The sequence below is a fragment of the Pteropus medius genome, unplaced genomic scaffold (genome assembly GCF_902729225.1).
Source record: "Pteropus medius unplaced genomic scaffold, Ma_sr-lr_union100, whole genome shotgun sequence".
NCBI classification, from domain to species: Eukaryota; Metazoa; Chordata; class Mammalia; order Chiroptera; family Pteropodidae; genus Pteropus; species Pteropus medius.
Window position 1 is genome coordinate 562,806 of NW_024342648.1, and position 13,619 is coordinate 576,424.

The 13,619-nt window shown below is 59.5% G+C and overlaps 3 protein-coding genes and 2 long non-coding RNA genes across 7 annotated transcripts in view; 2 read left to right on the top strand and 3 right to left on the bottom strand.

Annotated features, from left to right (window-relative positions):
• Window positions 1–15: 15 nt before the first annotated feature.
• On the bottom strand, window positions 16–1,086 carry LOC120605913 (uncharacterized). The gene is made up of 3 exons (XR_005653746.1): window positions 951–1,086; window positions 430–528; window positions 16–80 (listed from the first exon to the last, which is right to left on the bottom strand). It is a non-coding gene; the product is annotated as an uncharacterized LOC120605913 (long non-coding RNA).
• Window positions 1,087–1,365: 279 nt separating this feature from the next.
• RENBP (N-acylglucosamine 2-epimerase) lies at window positions 1,366–8,201 on the bottom strand. 3 transcript variants are annotated; one of them, XM_039866966.1, is made up of 11 exons: window positions 8,062–8,201; window positions 7,656–7,765; window positions 7,444–7,519; window positions 7,151–7,226; window positions 6,793–6,965; window positions 5,954–6,178; window positions 5,341–5,422; window positions 4,796–4,971; window positions 4,002–4,133; window positions 1,607–1,694; window positions 1,366–1,517 (listed from the first exon to the last, which is right to left on the bottom strand). In XM_039866966.1, exons 1-11 carry the CDS (start codon window positions 8,086–8,088, stop codon window positions 1,384–1,386), a joined length of 1,299 nt encoding a protein of 432 aa, XP_039722900.1. In that variant the 5' UTR covers window positions 8,089–8,201; the 3' UTR covers window positions 1,366–1,383. The 3 variants fall into 3 exon arrangements, with proteins under 3 accessions (XP_039722900.1, XP_039722899.1, XP_039722901.1); XM_039866965.1 differs by having other exon boundaries at window positions 1,366–1,694; XM_039866967.1 differs by having other exon boundaries at window positions 1,368–1,694; window positions 8,040–8,138.
• On the top strand, window positions 1,488–4,007 carry LOC120605914 (uncharacterized). The gene is made up of 3 exons (XR_005653747.1): window positions 1,488–1,629; window positions 2,253–3,607; window positions 3,730–4,007. It is a non-coding gene; the product is annotated as an uncharacterized LOC120605914 (long non-coding RNA).
• Window positions 7,762–9,911, top strand: LOC120605905 (actin cytoskeleton-regulatory complex protein PAN1-like). Its single transcript, XM_039866989.1, has 2 exons — window positions 7,762–8,369; window positions 9,757–9,911. Exons 1-2 carry the CDS (start codon window positions 7,953–7,955, stop codon window positions 9,898–9,900), a joined length of 561 nt encoding a protein of 186 aa, XP_039722923.1. The 5' UTR covers window positions 7,762–7,952; the 3' UTR covers window positions 9,901–9,911.
• A 1,201-nt stretch (window positions 9,912–11,112) lies between these two features.
• The window catches only part of HCFC1 (host cell factor C1), a 28,788-nt gene continuing 26,281 nt past the window's right edge, over window positions 11,113–13,619 (bottom strand). Inside the window, 2 exon segments of the mRNA XM_039866996.1 lie at window positions 11,113–13,184; window positions 13,371–13,434. Coding sequence (XP_039722930.1) covers window positions 13,145–13,184; window positions 13,371–13,434 — 104 coding nt within the window. The 3' untranslated portion in view covers window positions 11,113–13,144.

Consider the following 13,619-nt stretch of genomic DNA (forward strand, 5'->3'; position numbering starts at 1 on the left):
TCTCTCTGCTTGGTAACTCACATTTTGGCCAGGACGTACCCCACAATCTTCCCATTCTCATCCTCGGCGATGTAAGAGAGCTGGGTGACAGGGAGGAGAAAGAAACCAAAAAAATGACTTCCTGTCAGGGCCGAGGAGCCCTTAGAGGATATGGGGTCCCAACCGCCCGCCTCTCGCTGTGTGCATGACAGACAAGTCCGTCAGTCAAGTGGTGAGTTCAGTGACAGCTCCTGACCTCTAGGCCAAGTGGCTTGGTTTCCCCACACCACACTGTTCCCCTGTCGTTCGCTGGGGAGAGGACAGACACAGGTGAGAATCCTGCCCCTCCCTTGGCCCAGTTCTATGCCCCCCAGCCCAGCTGAAAGCCCCGCCCGCTCCCCCCGGAACCGACGCCTTCCAGAGTCCCCTTGTCCCCAGATCCCGACTCACCTGGGGCCAGGAGAGGCCGTGGTAGAAGTAGTATTTCATCTGGTAGTTCTCTGGCAGGCACAGGAGGTTGCAGTGCTGCATGTTCATTAGGTCCTCTGGCTGCGGGAGGGGGGGCAGTAGAATGCGGTGAGGCCAGGGGCTGAGGTGACTAAGCAGGCCTGGGTCCTGTCAGAAGCCTGCTCGCTGTCTGTCTCCTCACCGACCCCCCCCCGCAGGGCTGGGCAGGCCTGTGACTGTCTGTCTGTACAGAGGCCTGGTGCAAAATTCGTCTGTTCCCGGAATGAACGTGGGTGCCAGGGGGCTCCCGGAGACCGTCCAGATGGGCCCCGACATCCCGCAAAGACGGATTTCACAGCCCCGGCCCCATCTTCGGGTAGGTCCAGCCCCACGGGCACGGTGGCCTTCACCTCCCCGCGCCCGGCGGCTGGCCCGGGGATCGCCGGACCCCTCGGGAGCATGCGCACGCGGCCACTGGGCCCGCACCCACGCGGCGCGGACAGCCTCCCGCCCCGGCCCCTCACCCTTGCATTGCGGATGTTCATAACGGCGGCGGGGCTCGCGGCTCCCAGCGGGTCGTGAACGCGCAGTCAGCTGCCGCCGCGCTCCGAAGTGACGCCGGGGCGGCCGGGCCGGGGTTGGGGCTAGGGCTGGGGCCGGGGGCTGCATGGGGCCGGGCTGGGTCCGGGCTCGCGGGGGGCGGCGGAAGGGGGCGGCAAGCCGGGGACCACACCGGCCGGAAGTGCGCGCCGCCGACCCGCCTCGCGACCGCTCTCTCGGTCAATGCGCGGGCCGGGGGCCGGGGCGGGACTGTCGGCGGCGGGGCGGGCGGGGCGCGGGGCGCTCTGGAGCCGGGGCGGAACTGTCGGCGGGCGGGGATGGTCCCGCGCGCGGCGAGGAAGTGCCCTCCCGCGACCCCACAGACACGCGCACGCGGGCGGTGGAGCAGGCTCAGCTTTATTCCGCGCGTCTGCGGGCGGGGACGGCGGGCGGGGACTGGGCGCCGGGGGCCCGGACAGGGACGAGGCGGTTCAGTAGGGCGCCCAGCATCTCCTCGCACATGGCAAGGCACCGCGGCACGTGGAAGCAGCCTGCGGGGAGAGGCGAGACGGCGAGTTGGGAGGGCCGGGGGCAGCCGAATGCCTGAAGCCCCTGCGGCCCCGCCCTGTCCCCCACTCACCTTTGAAAGGACCCCCCTTGATGGTGAGGGCGACCGTCCCCTCTCGGTTTAGGTAGCCAAACCATTCCCCGTACTCGGGATCGCGAAACTAGAATAACAATGACAGTGACAGCTAGACAGTGACAGGTCTGCAGGAGCCGCCCAGATTCGACAGGCTGGGGAAGGGGCGTTCACCGTCCCGGCTACCCGGGGTCAGAGCCTGGGTGGACCCCAGATAACGTGGCTCCAGAATCAGTGCTCCTAAACGCGATACCGCGTCATGGACAAAGATAAATTCGAGGGGCTTTCCCGTCTCCGCTTTCTGCCCGGTGGTGGGGGCGTGCGAGTCCGCAGCTGGATACCCTACTGGGGACAGGGGCCGCAGGCTGTGGGATGAAATACTGCAAGATGGATGAAAAAGAGCCGTGCCTGGGGATGATAGAAGCGTTCTGTATCTTGATTGTGCTTGTGGTTACACAGATGTATAGACATGGTCAAGTCTTAGTGAACTGAGCGCTCAAGATGGATACATTTTAAGAGTATATAAATTGTACTTCAACAACATTGATTTAAATTAAGAAATATACGCCTGGTGGAGATGCTGACCTGTCATGTAATTTGGTAACAAATTCCTCCCTTGATCTGACTCCTGTCTTGCTCACCACAGGTCCTAAATGCACCTCCCCCTCCCTCGGAGCCACCTGAAGCCTGCCCCTGCCCAGCTACACTGTTGATCCTTCCGCATTCCTGCCTTTTCTCCTGCTCGCATCCCATTGGTCACCTGTCAGCTTGTCAATTCCTTCCAGACACCCCAGGATGGACCTCATAGTCCTGGCCAATGCCCTTCTCTTTCCTCCCCCAATGGAGACTTCAGTGGGGTCCTTTCTTGGAAGGATCGTACAGAAAATCAATGACGCTGAAGTCCACTACGAAAATATCTTTTTTAAATTGGGGCGCATGAGTTGGAGTATTCTTCGTAGGGGGTAAAGCTAGTTCTGTATCTATTCGTTCTACCTTTCTAGCAACACCGTTTGTGTCCTTATTTTTCGACTACTCGATCTGACATGGGAAGATAACAAAGAATTTAACTGTTTTCCTGTCCAGTGTTTCTGTGGATGTCTGAATGTTTACTTTTTGTACTCTATTATGTTGGTTAGTGCGTAATGATTTACCTGTTGACGTAACTTTTTAAATTGTTCAATGCCATCCCCATCTCTTTAAAATGTATTCCTTAAATTTCACTCTATGCGGTTAAAACCGGTGGTTTCTAACACGTGCTCTTTATGAATTCATTCAATACTAAGATATATTCTCAGGTCTCATGACTCCCGAGTTTAGAAGTAGTGACGAGCATGTGCAATACCTGGAGATGCCTCTCTAAATGCAACGTGACACGAACATATTTGAGATTTCTACTGGTGACAGAGTCGGCCACTGCTAAGTCACTGTCTCCACTCGTAATGGAAGTAAATGCTGGATTTCAGTTAGAGCTTAGTGCAAATTAAAGATGTAATTTTCTCTCAGGCTTCGAAGCCCACAGACCCCACAATAAGACACCCTGCTACAGTCCCTCCCATTCTGGAGTTTACTGGTGGAGTGAGTTGTGGCTTTAGAAATGCATCAGGAATCTTCATTCACCACCAGGCTCAGCACCCAAGGGGCCCCCTTTCCAGTAGCTGGTACAGCTTATCACTCTGCTCATGGCACTTTGGCCTCTGGGGCCCCACGCTTCCTTCCTACTTTGCAGCTGACTCTTGACTCCTTTGCCGGGCCCTCCTGTTCCCAATTCTGTACTCAATAGTTCACTTTGTCTCCTAGCTCCCAGTTATCATCTATATTCTCATGACACTCAGACAACTGTGACCCAGACCTCTCCCGCTTGACCAGCCTCAGATCCGTCTGCCCAGGCCAGGCCCCCATCCTCGCTGGCTGCAATGAAAGCTCCGACCTCTTGTCTCCCCGCTGTTGCCCTGTGCCCTGCAGCCTCCCATCCAGGACCCAGTAATGCCTAAATCAGACAAGGTGATGACTCTGTGCAGAGCACCCCCTGCCATCCTTCGTTTCCTCCCACAGCCCCCCGACCTTGTTTTATTTTCCATAACTCTTACCGTCATCCGTATGTTCGCTTGTTTACTTGTTTATAGTCTCCCTCCACCAAAACATGAGCTCCAGGGGAGCAGGGACCACTTTGTTGACTGAACAGAGAGCATTGGGGCCAGACCTCCGGGAACTCTCACATCAGCTGAGGGACCACGCCCAGTGAGGGTGAGGGTGAGCCTCCCCATCCCTGCCCAGCCTCCTCTCACAGCCCAGGAAAGCCTGGCCCCGGCCTGCCTGGGGAGGAATGGCTGCCTGCCTTCTCCTCCACACCCTTGCTGAGCTCATAGAGAAATGTAGACCAGGAAGCAGCAGTTACCTGGCGGAAGGTGTACTCGGCCACCTGGTAGAAGAGACGCAGCAAGGTAGGGTCTCCACTGTCACTGTAGCCCATGAGGAAGGCAATCATGGCTTCACTGTGTGGCCACCAGAGCTTCATGGCCCATTCCAGCTGAAAGCAGAGCAGAGACAGGTGTCCGAGAGCCGTGGGTCCCACTCTCCACTGCCCCTCTCAGCAGGAAAGTCGCCTCATCTTTCAGGTCCTGGCTCAGACTACATCTGACTCAAGCACTTGGAGTTTAATGATGGGATGAATGTCTCCGGGGGCGTCTAAATGGGACCCGGAATGGGACTTGCTTCCTAACCCAGTGCCCCTTCAGGCAGCCGCTTCCCAAGAGCGAGTGTGGGGCAGACTTCCCTTTAGCCCTGGAACTGAAACCATGTCTATCTTGTCAGTCTGTCTAAAGACCTTTGCACACTCAGCTTCTGCCAGTGGCAGAGTCAGCCAACCTTTACCGATCTCAGCAGGATCAAGGCACACAGGCAGCAGATCTAAGGAAGCAAATCTGCTCCCACCAGCGACACCTTAAAACCGCCCAGAGAGCCTTTCAAAGATGAAGGGGACAGACATGTGTCTCTGCATCGGCATTGTCCGTGCTCCCTAATGGTCTCCCTATGCATGCGAGTCTGAGGACCCCTGGCTTAGAAGTCAAGAGCTTACCACTGGGGTCACACCGGGCAAATTCACTGCTCTGACTCCCAGGTCCCCTTCTATGAAATGGGTGATGAAGCTTTGAACTGGTTAGTATCCTGTGGCCCTGGGCACATCCCTACCTGGGTGGGGCACAGGCCATCAGCATCCTGGAAGTAGAAGAGGCCTCCATGGTCAGGGTCCCATCCAGAGCGGAAAGGCAACAACAGGAACTTGTCAACAACATGGGCTCGAAGTTCAGGGTCACCTTTCCGGATGGCGTGACGGAGCAGGAACCATCCGGCTTCCAGAGCGTGACCTGGTGAAGGCTCGGGGTAAGGCAGGCAGCGGATCCTTCCCCAGGCAGACGGGCTTAAGCCCTTGCATTGACCACGGTGCGTCCCTTCCTCCCTCCCTAACAGTGGGAGCTGCTCTGAGCTCCCCCACCCACTCAACAGCCATTCCCATGCAGAAAGCTTTGCCCTCCCGGTCCATCCCAGACTTGGTCTCCTGCCGCTGATGCCCCAGCCTGGGTGGCCTGTCCCTCCCCCTTCTCTGTCTGGTCCTTGGCTGGCAGATGGTGGAAGGAGGAAAGCAGTCTCAAGGCGCTCCCCATATCCGAAGCCCGGAACCCCAAGCTGAGCGCTTCCCTCCTCCTGGGCAGCCCCCAGTCCACCCAGCCCCTCACCTGGGTTTTGGTGTCTTCCCAGGCAACCAGAAAGTTCCTCGCCACCTTCTGACACATTCTCCAGCACAGCCTGCCCATCCCTCTGCCGGGGGACGAGCAGGAGAAAGTAATTCTGCCTTTAGCCCCAGACATCCAACCAGAAGGACCTTCCCTCCATCCCTCTATAATGTGCAAGCTTGAGCAAACCTGGCTCAGAGGGGTGTCTGAGCAGGGGCCGATTCATTCCCAAGAGCCCAGATGGGTTTCGAACCCCTGCTTTGGACCTGGGCTCCCCAGAGTGGGAAGGGTGAAACATTGAAGGAGGACTGAGATTGGGTGAGCTGGGCTGCCCGCAGAGACCTGGAAGGACTTAGGTCTGACGGGGTATCCCGCTCTCTGATGCGCCTGGGGCTCTGGCACCTCCCTCCCCGCCTCTCTGCCCCACCAGGCTCCCTGGGCCCTCCACCTTCCTGAGGGTCCTGGGCCACGCCTTTGCCTGGCCGAAGCCTCCTGTGTCTCCCCATTAGGCCCAGGTCGGGCAAGGGGTGGAGGAGGTGCCCTGAGGGGTGGGGGTTGCCCTGTCACCCAGCGCCCAGGCCCTGTCTGGCCCCGGCGTCAGCCTTCCGCTTCCCACCTGGACGTGCCGCAGAATCCTCTGGGCACACCAGTCCGCCAGCTCCGCGTAGTTGCCCGCCAGCTCCTCGTCTGACTCCCCGAGCTGCTCCACCAGGTTGAGCAGCATCATGGGCACCGCCATGGGCTCCGAGGCCAGGGCCCCCGGAAGCTGGGGCCGGCCCAGCCCGGACGGGTCCTCCCGCACCCAGCGTGCGATCTGATCCATCATCTCCACGGCTTCGTCCTGGCTGGGGGTGGGGTGAGGGGAGGGAGGCCTGGGCTGAGGCTGCATCCGGTCCAGTCTGGTCCCCCCCGCCTCGGTCCTGGGGCGGGAGAGCCGTGTCCTAGGACCCACTCACAGGACACCTTCCTCCACCCAGGAGCCTGCCCTGGGCCTGGCCCCGGGTTGGATGCTGGGAGCCAGGGTGGATCTGCCTCAGGGGCTCCCAGTCTGGAGGTACAGGCCACTCCCAGGCAGTGAGGCTGGGCCTGAAAGCACTAGGGGCCCCAGACTGAGGCTGAAAGCACATATCTCTCAGATGGGGGCAGGGCGCAGATAGGTCCCTCTGTGTCCAAGGCCCCCCGTGAAGGTGTGGGGAGGGGCGGAGAGTTCAGAAATGAAGGAGACTTCTGGGGGGAACACCCTTAGATACACGGTGACAGTACAGTGTACTACAGGGGTACTGCCAGCAGCCCTGGAGCCATGGGGGCCCAGAAGAAGGACCAGCATTGACAAAGACCGGCCTGCAGACAGGGCCTGCGGAGGGGGCTTGCACACAGAGTCGGGGTGCATCAGGCGGCCATGCCCAGCACAGACAAGGGCACAGAGACTCGCAGGGCAGCTTTCCCTCCACACACCTGGTAACGCGCTTCCCCTGTCACCCTCCACAGCTCGTTCATGGCCATGGTGTAGAAACACTCGCTAAAGATGGTTCGCTGCACCTTGACCGGGCGGCCATCCCGAGTCAGCACAAAGGCACACTTCTTTTCAGGAGGTGCCACTCGGGCATAACGCAGCAAAAATTCGCCACCTGGTGGTTGGGAAGTTGGCATGCTAGAACTCAGGTAAAAAACGTTCCCGCCTCTGCCTCCCTTCCCACCTGTGAGTGTCCCCAGGCCCTATGCTGTTTCCAGAACCCTCTAGGAACTAGGTGCACGAGAGCTATTGAGTAAACTTAGAGTGGCCTCTGGGGACATACGGGCAAGGAGGGGGCACCTGCTTTAGCTGAATCCAGAAGCTCAGGGCGGCGGAAGCGCTCGAACTTGCGGTACAGGTGACAATACATCCACACCTGCGGAGGAGCAAAACCAATATGGCTTAAGCGAGGAGCGGCAGGATCCTCAGAGCTGGGAGGAGGGGGAGTCCTAGGTGCCCATGGTTGAAGGAAGAGTGTTGACATGACTCCCTGTCGTGTGTGTGCGTGAGCGCGTCTGTGGATGAGCCATGACGGGCCGAGCCGACTCTGGCTTCCGCCCGTGCGAGAGCTGCAAGCCTAGGCACATCCCTACCTGCCTTCCCTGCAGCCAGACATACTTGAGGTCGTCATACACCCGCCCATCGCGGCCGAGACACGTGAAGAAGCCCCTGTGGGATGCAGCATTAGCAAAGAGAAGAAGGGGTTTTGTACCCCCACCCCAGCCTGCTGGGCCCATCGGATCTGAGTCTGCTGAGAGTGAGGTGGGGGCGTGGGCGGGGCAAAGGTGGGGAGGGCTAGGCGCACCCGTGCTCCTGGTCGTGGGAGTGCTCCATCCAGAAAGCCACCACACGGTCCAGCTCCTGCTCCACACGCTCCTTCCAGGCCTGCAGCGTCTCCCGCTCCTTCTCCATGTCCTGGGGAACTTGGGACTTGAAGGCACAGCCTCCACCACAGACCTCCCCATTTTCCTGGGTCCCAGCCTCCTCAGCGGGCTCCTCTGTGCCTCAGGTCACCCCAGGCTCCAGTGGTCACCAGGGCTGCCTGACCTAGCTCCCCTACGCCCATGGCCTGGGGACCCAGCCTTTGTGGTTTCCCCTACCCATGTGCAGGACTGCCCTCCAACGCATAACCGGCCCCAGGACTGACCCCACCGAATTGGGGATCCTCCAGGACAACACCCTCCCCCACCTCATGGGCCCCAACCACTGGCCTGCCACACTCCGAGACCCCCGCTCATCCCTTCCTCTTCTCCAGGAAGCCAGATGGAGCTGGTCGCGGTCCCGTGACTGTCACTCAGCTGACCCAGCCTCGCCCCACCCACCCCCTCCTCCGGGGGTTCCTCGGGACCCGGGGGCGGGGCCGCAGCGGGGGCGGGGTTTAGCTATCGCTTGGCCCCGCCCCCGCGCTCCGGCTCCGCCTCCACGCTCGGGCCTGCCGCGCGACCCTCGGGTGGCAGAACCCGGAGACGGCCGCTGTTGGGGACCCTTGGCCCTAGATCCTCCTGGTGGGAAATGCTGGGTGAGCTGGCAGGACGGGCTGGGGCGGGGGAGGGGAGTAATGCGGGGCTGGCTGCCCGCCCCAGCCACTTCTTCCTACCCCTGAACTGAGTCCCGAAAGGCGCCCCAGTCGAGGGGCGGGGCGGGAGGGTGGGCTGGGCAGGGCTAGGAGACCGAGGCCGGTGGCCCAGCGAAGGCGGTGGCCCCGTCGAGGGTGTGGAGTGCAGGTGCAGCAGGAGAAGGGAGAGCTGGAAGTGCCTGAAGTGAGGCTCTGACCTGTGACCCCGCAGGGTGGGCAACTTCTCTCTGATGAGTCAGTTCCTCATCCTCCGCTTCAGGGGCCAATACCCGGCAACCTCTGGCACTGACTCCTTGGCTCAGGTGATGCAGCTCAAAGGGTAGACAGCAATAGTGCAGGTAAACGCGGGCCTCTGGGGACCTCTCTGCCTTCGGGCCTCCAAAGTGCTCCAAGCCTGTCTTCCAGTGCCCAGATGTGGTTTGCATGGCTCTGTGACTGTCTGACCTGATCAGGTGCTCCAAGCCAGGCTGGCTGAATAACTGTCCCCCACTTTCCCTATTGGAGGCGGAATTATGTGTGTGTGTGTGGTGGGGGGGTTCCAGGGGCCAGAATGCCAGAGGGCTCTGGGCTCCAAGCTGGCTTGGGGGAGCTTGGACTTCTGGGTCGGTCGCCCCTTCTTTCAGAAGGATGGATTGCAGCTCAGGAGTGTAAGCAGGCCTGTCTGCCTCACCGGTCCAGCTCTGGGGCACAACTGGCACAGAGAGGTTCCGGTTCCTGGGCATGGCGCTGGACTGTGGTTCCGCCACTGGGTGTCGGTCTTCGATGTCACAGTGGCTGCCTCCTTCCAGGCTCTGGCCTCTTGGCAGGCAGAGTTCCTACTGTGAGCTGACCTTGCCAACCCCAAACGATTCCCCTTTGCCAGGCTTGGGAATAAGACCCTGGCCAGTGGGTAGGTGTACAGGCATACTCAGAGATGCTGCAGGTTCAGGTCCAGGAAACCACAATAAAGTGAGTTGTGATCTTCTTGCTGGTGGAGTATCTTGTCTTCGATTTGTAAAAGACACACTTCTGTGAAGTGCAATAAAGCGAAGTGCAATAAAATAAGGTATGCCTGTACACTGTGGCTTATCTGTGTCACCTCCGACCTCCATCTTAGCTCAAGCTTAGGGAGGTTCTTGCTATGGGCCCAGCTGGGTTTGTTGACCAGCCCTACCTATCCGTTCACTTCCAACCTCGCCCCTGCCTACCTTGCACTCTTTCTTAGCCCAGGACAAGCCTTGGTATGTGGAGGGTTCTAAGCTTCCTATGGGCATGCCCCTTGGCCCTGGGATAGTGGACGGGGCCTTGGCCAATCCCAAGGTGAACTGGTGCCACTCCTTTCCCTGAGCAGGCCTGTCCCCAGGAGGCTGACATGTGGCGAGCCCACTATTTTGAGACCAGCGCCAAAGATGTTCCTGGCATGGCCCACGCCTTCTGGAGTGCCACGCAGGCCACCTTGAGGCAGGTGAGCACGGGGACGGCAGAGGGTGGGTGAGAAGAACCTTTGCAGCCCTCCGCAGGCTAAACATCCAAATGTCATACACCTGATAGATCTGATAGATCTGCACAGGCGGCCTCTCCCCTTCTGGGGCCAGCCCCTTGCAGGCCCTTCTCCCCAGCTGGCGGCCCTTCTCCCCAGCTGGCGGGCATCCTCCCACCTCCCACCGCTGGGCATCGCTCCTGCTTCTGCAGTCTGAAGGACACGTGCCTGCTCCTTTCCCCGGGCCCCTGCCCCCTCCTGAGGCCCGCTGGGCTCCGAGTCAGGTCAGAATTTGTATGGTGGGGGAAGACAGAGCTGTGGTTCCCAGTGTCACTCACAATCGACAGGACCCTACACGACACAGGACACCTTGAGCCCAGTGGGACGAGCACCAGGGAAAGAGGAACTGGCCCGAGAGGCTTCATGGGGGAGTTGAAAGTGGACAGGGCCTCCCCTCCAGCTGTGAGTGTGAACTGCGTGGGCACGTGCACACATGCGCATGCGCACATACACTCACCGGGCAGAGAGAGAGTCGGCAGCTTTTGGTACTAAAGGGGCGAGGGGGAAAGGAGGCAGGCGTGCTGAGGAAGAGTTCTCCCCATGCCTCTGTCCCTAGCACTAGCGTGAGCACCGGGACACCGCCTGGCTGCGCCCAGGCTCTCTGGGCCTCCTGGCTGGCCGGCATTGAATACTGATCCCTTTCACCTAACCCTGGCTGTAGCACCCACCCTAGCAAAAACCACCCCACCCCGACAGCGGGGCTGTCACAGTTGGTTCAAGAGAAGTTCGCTCCTTCCTCTCTGGAGGCCTGGCCCTCAAGGGAGCCCAAGATTCACTCCTGCAGCACCTGCCGAACGCCAGCCGGGGGAGCCACCCCATGGGCCACACCCCCTGCCTCAGAGTTGACACTCCGGGGACTTTCTGGGGGGCCTGAGCTCTCGGTGGAAGGCACTCCGATTCTGCCCTCCCCAACTGCCAGAGGTCAGCAGCTGGTGGTGTCGCCTGGTCGGGGAGGGGAGGGGCACCGGTCTCCAGAGGAGTTGGCAGCAGCTGCCCAGGGAGCCTCTTGGCTGCACAGCTGCTGCGACATCTTGTCCGATCCGAGGCCGTGGGCCCTGGTGGAACCTTGACACTTCAGAGGCAATTGGGAAGCGAGATCCTACTCACTGACAGGCCGCCCAGGGGGTTCAATGAGCTTGGGGGGTCCCAGTGAGACACGACAGGTAGTTACTTCAAAAAAAGTCTTTTAATTGTTCAAAATAGCACAAAACGACATCGCACTATGGTAATATTGAGTCACGGGGTTACTCTACAATAGATGAACGGGTGTACTGTTCTCAGAAACGAGAGAAATCAAAGGGCGCTTGGGACAAGGGACGGGGCAACGATGGGACCAGGCGAGTGGGCTCCAAGGTGACTAAACGTGACATTTTCCACAGCGAAATATACTATAATACAACAAATCAGAGGCCCCAGAGGGAGCCGGTTGGTGGGAGGGAGGGTCTGCAAATGCTAGGAGGCCCCCCAGCTGTAGCTGTGTCTCCAGGGCAAAGATGGGGGCTCTGAAAAGATGGGCTGCTCATCTTAAATCCTGTGACCTGCTTGCAAGCCTTGCCCCTCGCCTAAATCTTGGGTGTGGGGCGGAAGGCTGGCCAACTAGCCACTCCGGAGCCCCAGGCCCAAGCCCGACCCTAGGAGAACCGCACGACCTGGGGACAGTGCCGCAAATTTACAGACCTGGTGGCTAGTGCTGTTTGCAGCTCCTTCCCAAGGACCCCTTCTGGGTGAAGCCACACCCTCCCTGACTGCCCCCAAGCCCGAGTTCCCCTTCATTCCTCCACCCCGGCCCTTTTCTTACAACTCTGTTCGGAATGGGGTGGCTGCAGGAAGCAGCAGTTGAGGGTGTCTGAGATTCTAAGCTACGCCAAGGACGGCGCCTGGGGAGTGGAGAGTACTGTGAACGCAGGACCTGGAGGTCCCTGGGCCTTGGCCTCCACCTCCTCTGAACTGTCCTCCTTGGACACCTGACTTGAGGCTCCTGCAGACCCCAGATCGATCGTGCGGCGTGGAGCAATTGCCCGTGGGGAGTGAGGTCTGACGGCTCACCCCTCCTTTGTCCGAGGCCTGGGGACAGGCAAAAGGGTAGAGGGCAGGGACCAGCAAGAGGAACTTGGGCTGGGCAGCAAACACCAGGCCTGCAGGGGGACATTCCACGCCTGTCCTGCCCCAGCTTCTTCTCCAGAGAGATCCCTGCCAAGGCTTAGCCAAGGAGAGAAAAAGTTAAAAAAAAAAAAAAAAAAAAGGGAAAATAAAAAGATACACATTCTGTACACAGCTAACAACAAAAAGGGACAAAACCCCACACGCTAAGGCTAAAATTACAATAAAAATGTTAACTTCATCAACTTCAACTTAAAAAAAATACAACGAATGCAGCAGTTGGTGATGTGGCCCCTGGCCCCGACCCAGGGGCCAAAGCCAGGCTCGGTGGGGGCTACTCTACACCCCGTGGTTGTCGGGAGGTTTTCACAGAACACTGCTCAGGCCGCCGCACGGCCCCTTCTTTTTCTTTCTTCTCGTTTTAAATGGGAAAGAGGAGGGGAGGAGAGAAGAGGTGGGGTAGATACGAAGGCCTCTGAGAAGATGTGTAAGCTTCCCGTGGGGTCGCGGGCAGAGACGGGGCGGATGAGCTGAAGGCGGGCTGTCAGGTGGCAGAAAATGCAAAGAGAACCAAAAAAACAACCAGACAGACACCCGAGCACGGGGTGCCCCGCGAAGCCTTTTGCCTCTCAGAGCAGAGGCAGGGAGAGGGGGACTGAGGGGTGCCTTTCCCGGGCTTCCGTGTCCCCTGCATGGCCCCCGGCTGCCCCCTCGTGCCGCCAGGGGTGATAACCAGCAAGAGGCGCGCTGTGGAGGCGCAAGGCTCCCCGGCTTCCTTCCGCACGTCGCGAAGTTTTTCTCAGAGCTCCCGGACTCGGGGACTCGCTCGGCCCCCAGTAGAAGGCGCGGGGGAGGAGGAGGCCTGCCGCCCCCACTCCTCTCTGCTCTTCCAGACCTGCCTCCGCTCCCTCCCAATAACGATGATAAAATGTGCTTTCTTTGAGATCATTTTAAAAAGACAGGGAAAAGGGGAGAGGATGAACGGTGGCCAGTAGCTCGGGAGGGTGAAGTGTGAGTGCCGGGTGGGTGGGGATGGGCGGGTGCTGTTCCTGAAGCAGAGGGGGTCTGGAGAGGAATCCGGGTGCAAGGCAGCTGCTTCTCACTGACCATCTGCCTTCGATTTCTTTGGAGCGGATTTTCTGGGGAGACAGAAGAAGAAGGGAAAGAGGACGCGTCAGCGTGGCCTCTGACTCGTAGGGTTCTGGTGCCCCGTTAAGAACCCCCAAGTCATTTAAGAAGCAGACCCCTACTATTCCCACTGCTCCTTCTTCCCAGGAGCCTCCCACCCTGTCTCAGAAGGTTCCCGAAAGAGGCTTCCTGCTTACATTTCCGGAGAGGACATGGGCCGCTTGCTGGCCGGCTTGGTGCCAGAGCTGTCTTTACTGGTTTCTGAAAGGAAAGAGGAACAGTGAATGGCACAGCAAGGAGGATCAGGTGACTTGTCACACGGCAGCCCCCACAAGCTGAGATCATATCTGCGCCGGGGCCCCCAGCCCTTCAGCCCTGCGGCATGACCGGCTTGACTGCTGAGGACGGCCCCTCCCATGGGTGCACTCCCCTTGGTCCTGGCCACT